Here is a 14,048-nt window from a genome sequence, read left to right as displayed (position 1 = left end):
TAAATATTTGGATTATGAATGGTAATCATAGAACAAATAAACAACAAAAAGGGAGTAATCATCATTTTAATAGAATCAAGATGACCCCACCATGACAGAAAGAGAGGGTTCAATGAAGAGAGGAGTTTAGAAATATCATCTTGCCCTTCCTTCATATTAATTTTCAATGAAATCAATATGGGATTATTAAACCAAATGCCTAAGTATTCGATTCTAGAAATATTCCATCGAAAATTAGTTGAATCAAAAGGTTGCTTAAGACAAAATTTGGTGACGGGAAGGATTTCTGTCTTGTCAGAATTGATTTTATAACCTGAAACTAGGGAAAAAATCTGAGATTTCTTGCAACAAAGGAGAAATGGATGTTTCAGGGTTAGATATAAAAAGTAAAATATCATCTGCATAGGCGGATACCTTCAAATGTTGATCCCCATAAAGAAATCCAGAGATAGAGGTATTTTGGCAAATATGAGATAGAAGGGGTTCAAATGATAAACTAAGAGGAGATAAGGAGCAACCTTGACGTACACCACGTTGCAATGGAAAGAATTGAGAGAGAAGACCATTAACTACAACAGAAGCTCTGGGTACAGTCTATAGCAAATAGATGAGAGAAACACATTTTGGACCAAAACCATGCCAGTGAAGAGCTTTAAATAAAAAGGACCAATCTACTTTCTCCACATCAATAGAAGCTGCAGCTAAAGAGTTGGAGCCTTGCTTAACACATTAAGGAGCCGATTCTGATCTCGCTGGGAGAAGGCTGTGTCCGTATCGGATCCGGAGGTCTTTCAGACCGACTCAGGCTCTGAGTGCCCGAGTACGATGCAAACAAGCGCTGACGGACACGGGTCACTCGAAGCCCCATTGAAGTCAATGGGAGCCTGTTGTACGACGCGTACATAGGTTTCCATTGATGAAAAAGGTACGTTGCGCACAAGGGCGCCCCCTGTAGTGGGGACGCGTCTGTGCCACCCGCACCGTACTTGCATGTGGTCCCCCCCCTGTGATCAGCTCGTACGGCTATGGGTGAAGGGGTGTCCGGCGTGGACCCCCGAAGTACGCTTCCCGGAGCATTTACGCGTCGGAGGCTCCGACTCGATCTGGCTGTCCGAATCGTGCACCGTACTGGCTCGGTCGGAAATCCCCTCTATTGCACGGCACGGTTTGCTTACGGACAAGATGTACGGAGCGGTTCGGACCCACAAACAATTCAGTCGGCGATTTTGCGTTTCTCACATTGCACTTGCTCGATCGTACAGCTGTACGAGACAGTCGGAAAACATGCGTATGGTTCGTACTTTTTCTGGACAGATCGCGTTCGGAGCCGTTCCGAGCGATATCCGAATCGGCCCCTAAATAGTAACTGGGAATTAACAGAAGTCAGTCTGTCCTTTAACAAAACCACACTGCTCTAGACCAATTAGATTTGGCAGAAGAGGTTCAAGTCGTAAAGCAAGTAATTTGGCAAAAAAATTCTATTCATCATTTACAAGTGATACAGGGCGATAGTTCTTACATTGCTTAGGATCACAACCATCTTTATGAATTAGGCATATTGTAGCTTTGAAAATGGTGACACCTGTCTTACCAGTAATATAAAAGTATTGAAAAAGATGTAATAGTTTTGATAGTAGTAGGTTTGAAAAGTGTAGATAAAATTCTACCGTAAACCCATCTGGGCCCGGAGTTTTATCTTTTTTTTAAGGAGACTTAAGGATTTTGATAATTCCAGAATCGATAAATCAGATTCTAGAGATGCGAACTCAAGATCTACATGAGAGGGAGAGGAAGCGCTACTAAGATAGGTATCAATAAAAGAGACAGAAGTAGGGGATTCCGGAGTATATAAAGTTTTATACAATTTCGTAAATTCATCTATGATGTACTAATCTTTGCAAAGATGCTTTCTATCCAATGAATTGATGGAGTCTATCAACACACACTCCATCCAAGATTTGAGATAATTAGCCAGGAGTTTGCCAACTTTATTTTATCCACTATAGTAATAAGCACTATTAAGAAGGACAATAGATGAGGCATTACCCGTAGTTATATTGTTAAAATCTAACTGCGCATTAACAAGTTCATGTAAAGCAGAATCAGATGAAGTGTGAAATTGATGCTCTAGACGTTTAATGTTAGCTAATACAATTTTATGATGATTAAGTGAATGTTTCTTTTTTTGGGAAATAAATTCCATGATAAAGCCACGAGCAGTAGCCTTAAATGCATCCCATATCAATGAAGGGGAAGCAGCCGGATCCGAATTCAAGGAAAATAATTCTTTAGCAAAAGAGGTAAAAGAGGAAGAAAAAAACAGATCCTGCAAAAGAGTTGTTAAACCTCCATCTAGAAGACCAGGGTTGAGAACGGAGCAAATCAAAATTGGCAACCACCGGGGCATAATCAGAGATCATGATAGGTTCAAATGAGGAGGAAATAAGATTCTGTCTCAAAGACTTAGGAAGAAGAATATAATCTAACCAGGTCAGGGAACCATGTGGAGGTGAAAAAAAAGAAAATTCTGTTACACGTGGGTTACATAGCCTCCATGCATCTACAAGATGTGTCTGAGAGATTGCACTATGGAATTGTTTGAGTTTTATGAGGGATAAAGCAAACTTGAGATTGGCGGTTAATACATGGGTCAATAACCTGCTTACAATCCCCTCCTAGGATAAACAAAATCATCCTTATATAGATTACACTATTTTGTAACATTAGGCCAAAAGGAATAATCCAGCTGAGTCGGACCATAAACATTAAATACTGTTAAAGATATATTAATAATGGGTAACTTAACTAAAAACCATCTACCTTCCTAGTCCATGTCTTGAGAAATAACAGAAGAATTCAACTTTTCATGACATAAAATAATTACACCATTTTTCTAAACCAAACCAATTCCGTTTGAGCTTCAGAGCCTCTGTCACCATCAAATGGGTTTCTTGCAACAGAACTAAGTCAGGATTGTATGAGGCTAAATAGGATATTATTCCCTGCCTCTTGATATAGGGTTAATAAAAACCTTCACATTCTAAGTTATAACTCTGAATGTAGATGAGTAGACCTAGATATGAAATAACACGATCAACAGTAGTGAAAAAAGAGTAATTAAATAGTGAGAGAGTGTAGTATAGGGGAAAAGGTACAGTAAGAGCAGTGAGAGAAAAGTTAGAGTAGAAGAGTAGGAAAAAGAGAGTGAATAAGTGAGACAATAAGAGAATACAGTACATGTCAAAAACAAACTGACAACTGTGATATGTATCTTCAAAGGGAAACCAGCAAAAACAAGGAATGGCGATAGACTAAAACGGCACAGCCAACAGAGGGAAACGCGCCACATCAGGAAGCCAAGAACGTATAGGAGACGGATATGTAAAAAGTCCGGATGGTCTGCAAAGATGATTACAAAAGATAAAAACAAATAGAGAAACTTAATACAGACACAACTGTCAAACCATAACCTGTAAGGGAAGCAAAAATGAAAATTGGGAGGAAATTATCAAAGGCTGTCACATAAGAGTCCAGTTGTAGAGGAAGGACCAGCAGTATTCATGGAAGCCGTAGAGTGTGAATGAAGACATATCCGAAGGACCAAAGATTCTTCAAATGTAGAGGTGCGGTTCTGAAAAGTCATCTTGTATAAGCATAATTTAAATAATCCATAGTGCACACCCAAGGTATGCAGGGCTGGTCGAAGCTCAAGGAACTCCTCCTGTTGTTTAGCAGTAACTGTGGAAACGTCTTGGGACAAAAGCAATTTAGCTGCAGACCAAATCAATTGTTTTTTAAGCTTGGCTGCATTTAAAACTTGTAACAGGTCAGTAAATTTTTTAAATAGGAGGATTACGACACATAACTTTAAATTGAAAGTAAAAGGTGTCTTACCACCCACACCAATCTATTCAACCCGCCCCAACCCCCTCACCACCCAAACAATTAAAAAAAAGTACCTTATCCCTTGCCACCCCCCTTTGCTACCCTCCATGCCTTCCCTCCTTCTCTCTGTCAAAATTGTGCCAGTGTCTCTGTGAGAGCTGCTAGTTAGCACTATTTGCTGTCTGCATGGGTCTACAAAGGCCAGCACTGATAGTGGACCGCGTCAGTTGGTGCACGCACCACTCTACCAGTTTTTTTCCTCATCCCTTCGGTCTGTGGGTAACTAGGAGAGACTGAAGAAGGCGGGTGAGACAGGCAACCATTGTTTCCATGCCTCACTCTGCTCTCCTTAGACCTAGACTAGGTAGGTACACAGGTGACGCAAGCGCTTCCCCTGGTGACTCGACAGTGGGAGACAAGTTTTTTTTGTTTCTCACGGTTACCTCATAGCTGTGCATAACAGGATTTCTATCCAGTTAATTGCACTAATATCGCCTAATAGTTATACATAACCATAGGCTTTCTGTTTCCTTGTTTGTTGTCCCTGTGGCCTCGTGGGTATGGAACCTTTCTGTTGCTGTTCTGCTAGGTGGTTCCCTAAATGATTGGGACGGAAGTGGGTGGGCAGTACATTGTGTGTTTGTCTGTTTTCATTTTACCCCTTGGTTGGGTAGGAAGGATCGTGGTTAAGTTGCAGCTGTGTGTGGCTGTATCTGAAAGAAACACGTTAGTTAGATTCCTCACCTTAAAATATCCCCAGGCGTCAGACTGGATCCGGAAGATTTTTCGTCCGCAATACCCCTTGCGCGTCGCTAGGCGTCGTCTGCGGCTCCGCGTCCGTCGTCGGCGTCGTGCGCCGGAATGACGTCGTCGGAGTACTTAGACGCCACCCTTGCGCGCTGACATCAGTTCTTCTTTTTTCCGCACCAGTAAGCGCAGATCCGGGAGAGCTACCCCTTTAGTCACTTTTTGACTAACTTTTTCGATCCTTTTTGATCTTGTCTCGACTCCGGTGCCGGTAGGATGCCTGGTTTTAAGGCCTGTGCTGACCGTAGCCGCTTGATGTCGGTTACGGACCATCACCGCCGGTGTCTTTACTGCTTGGGCCTCGACCACGACACGGAGTCGTGTTCGGACTGCAAGGCCCTGACCTCGAAGGCTAGACGGGAGCGGTCCCGTAAGCTTCTCGAGATTCGCCACTCGGCTCCCAGGAGGAGGTCCAAGGATCGGTCGCGGAGCCGCAGCCGACGTCATCATCGGTCGTCGGGATCCAAGTCTTCGGGTAAGTCGAAGCACTCCAAGAGGCGACACCGCTCTTCGGACTCCCCTCGCCGGTCGCGCGACTCGGCCGAGGGTCAGGGTGGTTCCACCCCCGCGGCTCAGGCGGAGCCGCAGGCGCCGTGCAAGTCCCCATACCCACCGGTCCCTGGGACTGACGCGACGCCGGCGGAAGTCAGTGCCTTCCTCTTGGCCATGAGGAACCTGGCTCCGCTGTCAACGCCCGCTGGCGCGCCTTCGGGCCCCGCGGACCCGACTGGGCAACCTTGCCTTCCGGCGGCTCCGGCGCCGTTGACGGCTCCGGCCTCGACGCCGCAAGCGCCCGAGGGACCCGTTCCCGAGTCCCCGCCGACGCCGGTCGACCTCGTCACGCCTCCTCCGCCGGCGTCGACACCGGTACCACCTCCGACTCCGCTCGGCGTCGAGCCCCGGTTCAGCCCCACTCCGGGCCCGGCGCCGATACGGCGTCGATGGACGCCGCGTTCGGCGCCGCTGGAGACACATTTTGTCTATCGCCCGGCTCCGATCCTTCCTCCTGCATACCAGGAATCGGATGATGGGGACAACTGGGAGGGATTCGAGGATCCTATGGCCGCTCAGGCTCAACTGTCACAGGACTGGGCAGATGAACTGGGGGAGGCCAGTGGCCTGGATACCTCTCCGGACACTGGATTCATCTCTCCTCCGACTGTGGCTTCGGAGGAGGGTGCTGCTACGCAAGGCGGCCGCAGCCCTTGGGCTCGAGCTACCTGCTGTGGCTGTGAGGACTAACGTCCTCACTGAGGTGCTTCAGTCTGCAGCAAGCTCCACTGAGCCTCTGCTGCAATTCAATGAGGCCCTCATTGACGTTCTGGAGGGCACCTGGTCCAAGCCCTCCACAGTTCCTCCTGTGGACAGGAACGTCGCCAGGCGCCACCGCCCTGCTCCGGGCGACCCCAGTTTTCTGTCCCAACACCCTACCCCCGAGAGCCTGGTTATCCAGGCCTCTACCTCCCAATCCTCCTTCCCGACCACTCCGCCGGACCGGGATTCCAGGAGACTGGAACAGTTTGGCAAAAAGCTGTTCTCCTCCCTTAGTTTGGGCCTGCGGTCTTTGAACACCGCCTGTCTCTTGGACCGTTATTCCCACTCTCTGTGGGATACGGTGGAGGACGTGCTGCCCCTGTGTCCGGAGGAGGTCCAGACACGACTTACCCAGGCTCTGGCCGATGGGAGGGATGCAGCACGGCATGCTATCCGCTGTGGGCTTGACACTACGGACTCGCTTGGTAGGGCGATTTCTACCACGGTGGCGCTTAGACGTCACGCCTGGCTGCGGTCCACGTCCTTTTCGGGTGATGTCCAGAGCACTCTCATGGACATGCCCTTTGATGTCACTCGCCTTTTTGGTGAGAAAGTGGACAGTGCGCTGAATCGCTTTAAGGACTCCCGGGCTACGGCCAAGTCCTTGGGCCTCTCGGCCCCGCGGTCGCAAACTTCCGCTTTTCGCCCCTTTCGTGGCCAAGGAAGGGGTGCCTCCTCACGTACGCCTAGCCACCAGCCGCAGAACCAACCTGCGCGCGGACGTGGTTTCCGCCGAGGCGGTTCTGGAGGACGACTAGGTCAGCCCACATCCACCCCGGCAGCATCCGCCTCAAAGCCTTCCTAGTCCGAGCTTTCAGGCCCATTCCACGCCAGTGGGCGGCAGAGTTCGCCATCACCTGCTCTACTGGCGGTCCATCACATCGGACAGGTGGGTGCTGCAAATCGTCCGAAGGGGCTACTCCCTCCCCTTCGAGACGACCCCTCCAGCCATGCCACCGCAGCACCACTGTATCTCGGGGGATCATTTGAATCTTCTCCACGAGGAGGTTTCGGCCCTCTTGGCCAAGGGGGCCGTCGAGCGCGTTCCGAGCCCAGAAGTAGGTTGTGGTTGTTATTCCCACTACTTTCTGGTTCCCAAGAACGGCAAAGGGGGCCTACGCCCTATCTTGGACCTCCGGAATGTCAATGCCTTCCTCCGGAAGGAAAGGTTCAAGATGTTGACTTTGGCTCTTGTTCTAGCTGCCCTAGACCCTGGAGACTGGATGGTAGCGTTGGACTTGCAGGACGCGTATTTCCACATCCCCGTCCTACCGGCCCACCGGCGTTACCTGCGGTTCACGTTGGGCCCAGAGCACTTTCAGTTTACCGTGCTCCCCTTCGGCCTCACCAGTGCCCCTCGGGTGTTCACGAAAGTGATGGCGGTGGTCGCAGCTCATCTGCGCAGATCAGGGGTTCCAGTCTTCCCCTATCTCGACGACTGGTTGTTGAAGGCGGGCTCGCCCCAGTCAGTCGTCTCCCACCTTCAGACTACGGCGGATCTCCTGCATTTGCTAGGGTTTTCCATCAACGTGCCGAAGTCACACCTGAGCCCCTCTCAGAAGCTCCTCTTCATCGGAGCAGTTCTTGATTCGGCGCAGTTCCGGGTCTATCCACCGGAACAGCGGGTCCGGGATATACAGGCCCTGATTCCCATCTTTCGGCCTCTATCCTGGGTTTCGGTCAGGCTAGTGTTGCGGCTTCTGGGGCTGATGGCCCCTGCATCCTCCTAGTGCATCACGCCAGGCGGCGCATGCGGGCTCTGCAGTGGGACCTGAAGTTTCAGTGGGCCCAGCATCACGGCAACCTGTCCGACCATGACTTGATCTCGGAGGGCACTGCACAGCAGTTGCAGTGGTGGCTCACGGACCGCGATTGGGTCACGGGCAAGAGCCTCTCCCTTCCCCAACCGGAGCATGTCGTAGTGACGGATGCGTCCCTCCTGGGATGGGGTGGCCATATGGGAGAGGCGGAGATCAGAGGCCTCTGGTCTCCGGCGGAGTCTCGTCTCCACATCAACCTGTTGGAGTTGAGAGCGATCCGACTTGCACTGAAAGCCTTCCTTCCCTCTGTCAGGGGAAGTGTCGTGCAGGTGTTCACGGACAACACCACCGCCATGTGGTATTGCAACAAACAGGGCGGGGTGGGGTCGTGGACCCTTTGTCAGGAGGCTCTGCACCTCTGGACGTGGCTGGAACACCAGGGCGTCACCCTGGTGGTTCAACATCTGGCGGGCTCTCTGAACGCCAGAGCAGACGAACTCAGCCGCCGGTGCATGATGGATCACGAATGGCGTCTGAACTCCGAAGTGGCGCAAGGTCTCTTTCAGCAGTGGGGAGAGCCTTGGTTAGATCTCTTCGCCACCGAAGAGAACGCGCAATGTCAGCAGTTCTGCGCGTTGGAATTTCCAAGGCGGCACTCGCTCGGCGACGCTTTTCGTCACGAGTGGAGTTGCGGTCTGTTGTACGCCTTTCCGCCTATACCACTTCTGCCCAGAGTACTGAAGAAGATCAGGCACGACCGGGCCCAAGTCATCTTGGTGGCTCCGGATTGGGCACGAAGGTACTGGTATCCCGAGCTACTCAGTATGTTGACCGATCCTCCGATACGTCTGCCCCTTCGGGAGGATCTTCTGTCGCAGCAGCAGGGGACGGTCCTCCACCCGAACCTGTCCAGCCTCCACCTCCAAGCGTGGAGATTTAGCGGCGGCAGTTGATGCCATTTGACTTGCCTCCTGAAGTCTGTGATATCATTCTGGCAGCCAGGCGTCCCTCCACAAAGACGGTATACGCCTGCCGGTGGAACAAATTTGTGGCATGGTGCACAGCAAAGGCTGTGGATCCCCTTTCCGCCCCTCTTTCTGAGGTTCTACTTTTTCTTCTTTCTTTGGCCCGGCAGGGCTCTGCCCTGGGCACCCTGAAAGGTTATCTTGCTGCCATCTCTGCCTTCTTGCGGCTTCCTGATCAGCCTTCTCTTTTCAAGTCCCCTGTAGTTACACGCTTTCTAAAGGGCATTACTCACACGTTCCCTCCTGTCCCTTTTGTAATGCCTCAGTGGGACTTGAATCTTGTTCTCACATTTCTAATGTGGGCTCCCTTTGAGCCTCTTCATAATTGTCCTCTTCGTCTGCTGACGCTTAAGACTGCTTTTCTGGTAGCCATCACCTCGGCTAGACGGGTGAGTGAGCTCCAGGCTTTATCTTCAAAGCCTCCTTTTCTCTCTGTTCATCTGGACAAGGTTGTCCTTCGGCCTCGTCCCTCCTTTCTTCCGAAAGTGGTGGCTCCATTTCATCTTGGGCAGTCTGTCGCCTTGCCCACCTTCTTTCCGCCTCCGCATCCTTCCAAAGAGGAAGAGAGGCTCCACCTTCTGGACCCAAAACGTGCGCTCTCCTTTTATTTGCACCGCACAAAGCAGTTCCGGGTGGACGACCAACTTTTCGTTGGATACGTGGGTGCTAAGAAGGGGAAAGCTGTGCACAAACTGACCATCTCTCGGTGGGTCGTTTTGTGCATCAAAATTTGTTACTCCTTGGCAAAAAAGGACCCTCCTGTTGGGCTGCGCGCCCATTCAACTCGGGCCACAGTGGCTACTACTGCTTTGGGACGGGGTGTCCCTTTGCAGGACATCTGTCAGGCGGCGACGTGGGCTTCGCTACACACGTTTGCCAGACATTATTGCCTTGACAGCCAAGTCCGGAGAGATGGCTTCTTTGGCCATTCTGTCCTCCAGGACTTTCTGGAGTGATCTTGGTTCGCAGACCCACCACCGGGGATGGTATTGCTGGGGTATCTATTCTAAGGTGAGGAATCTAACTAACGTGTTTCTTTCAGATGAACAAGTTACTTACCTTCGGTAACGATGTATCTGTAAGAAACATTAGATTCCTCACCGACCCACCCATCCTCCCCGTTCTGCGAACTGACATCTAGGGTTAAGGTTATCCTTTTCAGGCCCCTAGATTTTGTTTTTGGCACCAGTGTCGGTCTTTGCATGGCTCTGCGTTCCTGGCGCGGAAAGCTATGTACAAGAACTGACGTCAGTGCGCGAGGGCGGCGTCTAAGTACTCCGACGTCATTCCGGCGCACGACGTCGACGACGGACGCGGAGCCGCAGACGACGCCTAGCGACGCGCAAGGGGTATTGCTGACGAAAAATCTTCCGGATCCAGTCTGACGCCTGGGGATATTCTAAGGTGAGGAATCTAACTAATGTTTCTTACAGATACATCGTTACCGAAGGTAAGTAACTTGTTCTTTATGTGCGTGCTTGCTTGGGATCACTGTTTTCACCGGTGTGTAAGAATCCAGAAGCATGTGCACTGGCCACCAAGCTGTGAGTTCCTAGTTTAATCACTGGGTATTTTCTCGTGGTGAGACATGATGCATATCTTCCCTTACAGTCTTTCTTTAATGTCGCTAATGGATTCATTTAAGAGCAGTGGCTTGATGTGTGTGGCCCGCCATTGTTCACGTTCTCACTCCCATTCCCCAACAACTTTCCTGACTATCTCTCAATCACTTAGTAATTCAACTTTCACCCAACATGCTCTGGCACCCAAGTTGCTAAATTTGTGTACTTTCCTTGTTGAAAGTGAATTATTGGGTGATAACAATTAGCAGCAATGTGTAACATGCTGGTGTACTTTCTCCTTCCCCACAGTGGAGGATTTGGCCTTTGGCTGGATGCTGATTTGTATCATGGCCGCAGCAAACCTTGTGAGACCTTCAACAACGAGACCCTCTCTAAGAAGGAAGACTTTATAGTGCAAGACGTGGAAGTCTGGACATTTGAGTAACCGGGACAGAAACATGCTGGGTCTGTGAACACTAATGCAGGAAGACATAGTTGAAGATGTGACTTATCTCAACATCAGATAACTTGTTGCATTGCCTGACACCTTCATTGTCCAGCTGTGCCAACGTGTATCGATCAGTCGGTGAACCACACCAGAGCCAAACTCACACGGGCAGAACTGGAGGCTCGTCTGCAGTGGACAAGATTGTGTTAAAACTGATCATCTCTCGCCTACACATAAAACAAGAAACGATAATGGAATGTTTTAATGCTATTTGCTCAAGATGGTTGCTTTTTCTGCAAGGGCAGTACAGTAAATGCACATCAAGAGCAGACTGGTCAGGCCCCCTGGTTTTGCAGGGACAGTTGGAGGGCATAGATAGCTTGTTGCTAGCCAAAGAAAAAGGGCTTGGAGAAAAAGCTTTTCCTGAGAAAGCTTTTACTGACACATATTTGCTACACTGAGCGCGCTTTTCCTTTTAGTTGTAAAAAGCAAGTATACATCGTTGTCCAAATGAGCAAGTATATATTTGAAAAATGTTAAAATATTTTAAAAAGGTTAATCTATTGGCTGACAATTGTTTGGTGCATATGTATTTTTGTTTTTAGGTTTGACGAAATATAAAGTTGAGCTATGTAATTTGCACATCTGAAACCTCGATAGGTCCAAAAATACAACCTGTGGTTTTTTTTGTTTTTTTTAATAAAGTATTTATAATTTTATTACAGAAACAGTTAAGATTGATTTTTGTTTATTAGAAGTTTGGGCCCTTTTTTTTAGGGTGGTTAGAGAAAATTATTTTGAGCTGGCTTGTTGGCATCTTGTACAAGCACCGAGTGCATAATTCCAAATGAGCCAAGAGAGGTATGCCAGGCTGCAAGCTCCTGTTGGTAGAGATGCAGTGCTTTTCTTGTGTAGCCGGTGGCAACTTTTGATGGTCATCCATTTGTAAAATGACTAAGTCTAGGAAACGCAGGACGTTTCCATCGAATGTTGGTGAGCTGAAAGTAAACTTTGTGTCCAGCAACATTAAGACTGTGTTTTTTTTTTTAAATATGTTAGGTTTTATTATGAGTAGTTTTCATTTTGAGTGTGAAAGTGCTGGTGATGTGATTAAAGGGCATTCTCTATTGCAAGATGACACAGATCAGGCGTGTTCTAGGACAGTGTTCAATTTTTAGGATTAGCTCAGCACAGGAAGATAAGAATGCTTTGACTTTTATGCAATTGTGTTGTTTATCCCGACATATGAAAGTGAAGCAAACCTCTGGATGCCAATTCTTGATGCAAACAATCTGCTTGATTTGGTATGTCTGTTTATTGAACATCCCAAACTTGACCATATGTGAATTGTGAAAAAGGCTTAGTGGCTTTTTATATACGATATAAAACATTTTTCGGGGAAGAGAGTGTTGGTGGTAACCTAAGTTGTTTAAGTTAGTAAATGAGAAAAACTGACAATATATTAAGATTCTAGGAAAACTGAAAGGGTGCTTGTGGTTCTGTTGTGCTTCCATGCCCTCTTACAGTATACCATAAAATGAAACCAAGGATAATATCTGGGTGCATAGAACTGGAAAACCATTATGACCATTTATAGAAAACAATGAGCCAAATTCAGATTGTTTTGTATGTGTGTGCATTAAAAAAAAATATAGTCTGCAAAGGTTGATTCCACATCCAGTTTTCACAGAATTGGGCATGGTGATTTTTCTTTTGTGAGAGATGGATATATGGATGAGGAAAGTCTGCCTGTGCAAAGGAATAGTTCATTCACAAGTTTAGGTTTAGGGATGGGGTGATGTTGTTGGAGTTAATGTTTGAGGTGAACACCTAAACATTTGTAAGTTGCGACTATGTATAAATCTCTTGCTGCTAGTTTCCCACCACAGAAATCCATTTAAATGGTCTACAGTGGAAAGGCAGAATTAAGTATCTTTCACCAGAATTGGATGGAACATGGAATACCAATACATAATGACAGTAGGGAAGAAGACTCCATCCAATAAAATGTTTGCTTCCGAGCAGATTTTTTTTTTTACCTGTCTTAATGCACATTTACAGCCTACCTTAAACATGCAGAAGCTTCTATCACATGGGAATTCTGTGTGCAAGCTTCTTCCACATGGAAATTCTGTTTGTATAAATTTGCGCATTTGAGTATTCCAGGAAATCTGTGACTGTCGTAGATTTCCTGAAGTATATGTGGGATTCTTTATGAATCTTCTAGTTATTTTTTATTCCCTAAAGGTCGAAATCGGCTCCAGATTTAGGATTAATCATATGGGAGTATATTTAGACCTTTTTGAGCAGATGCTTTGCCATTGGGTCTAAGCTCTGACATGCCACTTCTAATAGAGGTGCCTCTGCCTGAAGGTGTTTGACTGCAATAGATGAAAAGGAAGGAGCAAGCGGAAGAAACAGAAAAATAGTGTACTTTGAAAAGCAGCCTCATGGTATTTTTTACTCTACTGGTTGTAGAGCTTGAAGTAGTCTCTTGCACATTTAGTTGCTATTAAGCTGAGCTATGACTGAACTGCTCGTTTGCCAACAATTTAAACGTTTTAAAGAATCGTAACACAAATATTGATTCAATATGGTCTTTTAACGCACAGACATAATTCTGTAATAAAATGCTGTACAAAGCTGGTATGCATAATAGGCCGACAGAACTTTTAATGGGCATTTTTAGACTTTTCTTGAGCTAACATTTCACCATGTGTGGGTGTAAAAAAATAAAACTATCAGTTAAAAAAAAAAGTTTTTTACTTTTCTGCAAACTACTTGTTCGATGAAGCTAACAGTGCGTCCTATTGCATACATTTTCACTCAGTACTGTTGAATATGCTTTTGGTCTGCTTGATAAAACACTGTCTGTACTTTAAAGGGTTGTTAGGTCGGAAGTGCATGACCTACGATCTTGGAATACACTGAATATATGTAATGCAGTGCTATCAATATTTTAAATAAAGGGATTTATGAATTGACATTTGTGATGCATGATGTATATTTTTCATCCTTCTCTTTCATATAATGTGTACGGAAAATGTAATGCACACAGCAGTATAATTAGGCTATCCTGTTTTAGATTTAAACCTATAATAACTGATAGAACCCCAGCAAAACTGAAACGGCCTTCATCAGTGGAAATGTATAAACACTGATAAATACATCTGCACAACCTCAAACCATAATTCTATTTGAAAAAAAGAAAGTGAGGGAGAATGGGCCTTTTTTATTTCTTCCTGAA

The 14,048-nt window shown here is 47.2% G+C and overlaps 1 protein-coding gene across 9 annotated transcripts in view; it reads left to right on the top strand.

Moving 5' to 3' along the window:
- Positions 1-13,785, top strand: part of NCOA7 (nuclear receptor coactivator 7) — an 830,008-nt gene extending 816,223 nt beyond the window's left edge. For all 9 annotated transcript variants that reach the window (XM_085611678.1, XM_085611685.1, XM_085611679.1 and 6 more), the window contains one exon: positions 10,663-13,785. In XM_085611678.1, the coding sequence (XP_085467804.1) occupies positions 10,663-10,798 (136 nt within the window). In that variant the 3' untranslated portion in view covers positions 10,799-13,785. The remainder of the gene's footprint in view (positions 1-10,662) is intronic.
- Positions 13,786-14,048: the final 263 nt, after the last annotated feature.

The sequence above is a fragment of the Triturus cristatus genome, chromosome 6 (genome assembly GCF_964204655.1).
Source record: "Triturus cristatus chromosome 6, aTriCri1.1, whole genome shotgun sequence".
Lineage (NCBI taxonomy): Eukaryota > Metazoa > Chordata > Amphibia > Caudata > Salamandridae > Triturus > Triturus cristatus.
Note: the sequence above shows the minus strand (reverse complement) of the source record. Positions and strands in the feature narration are given on the sequence as shown.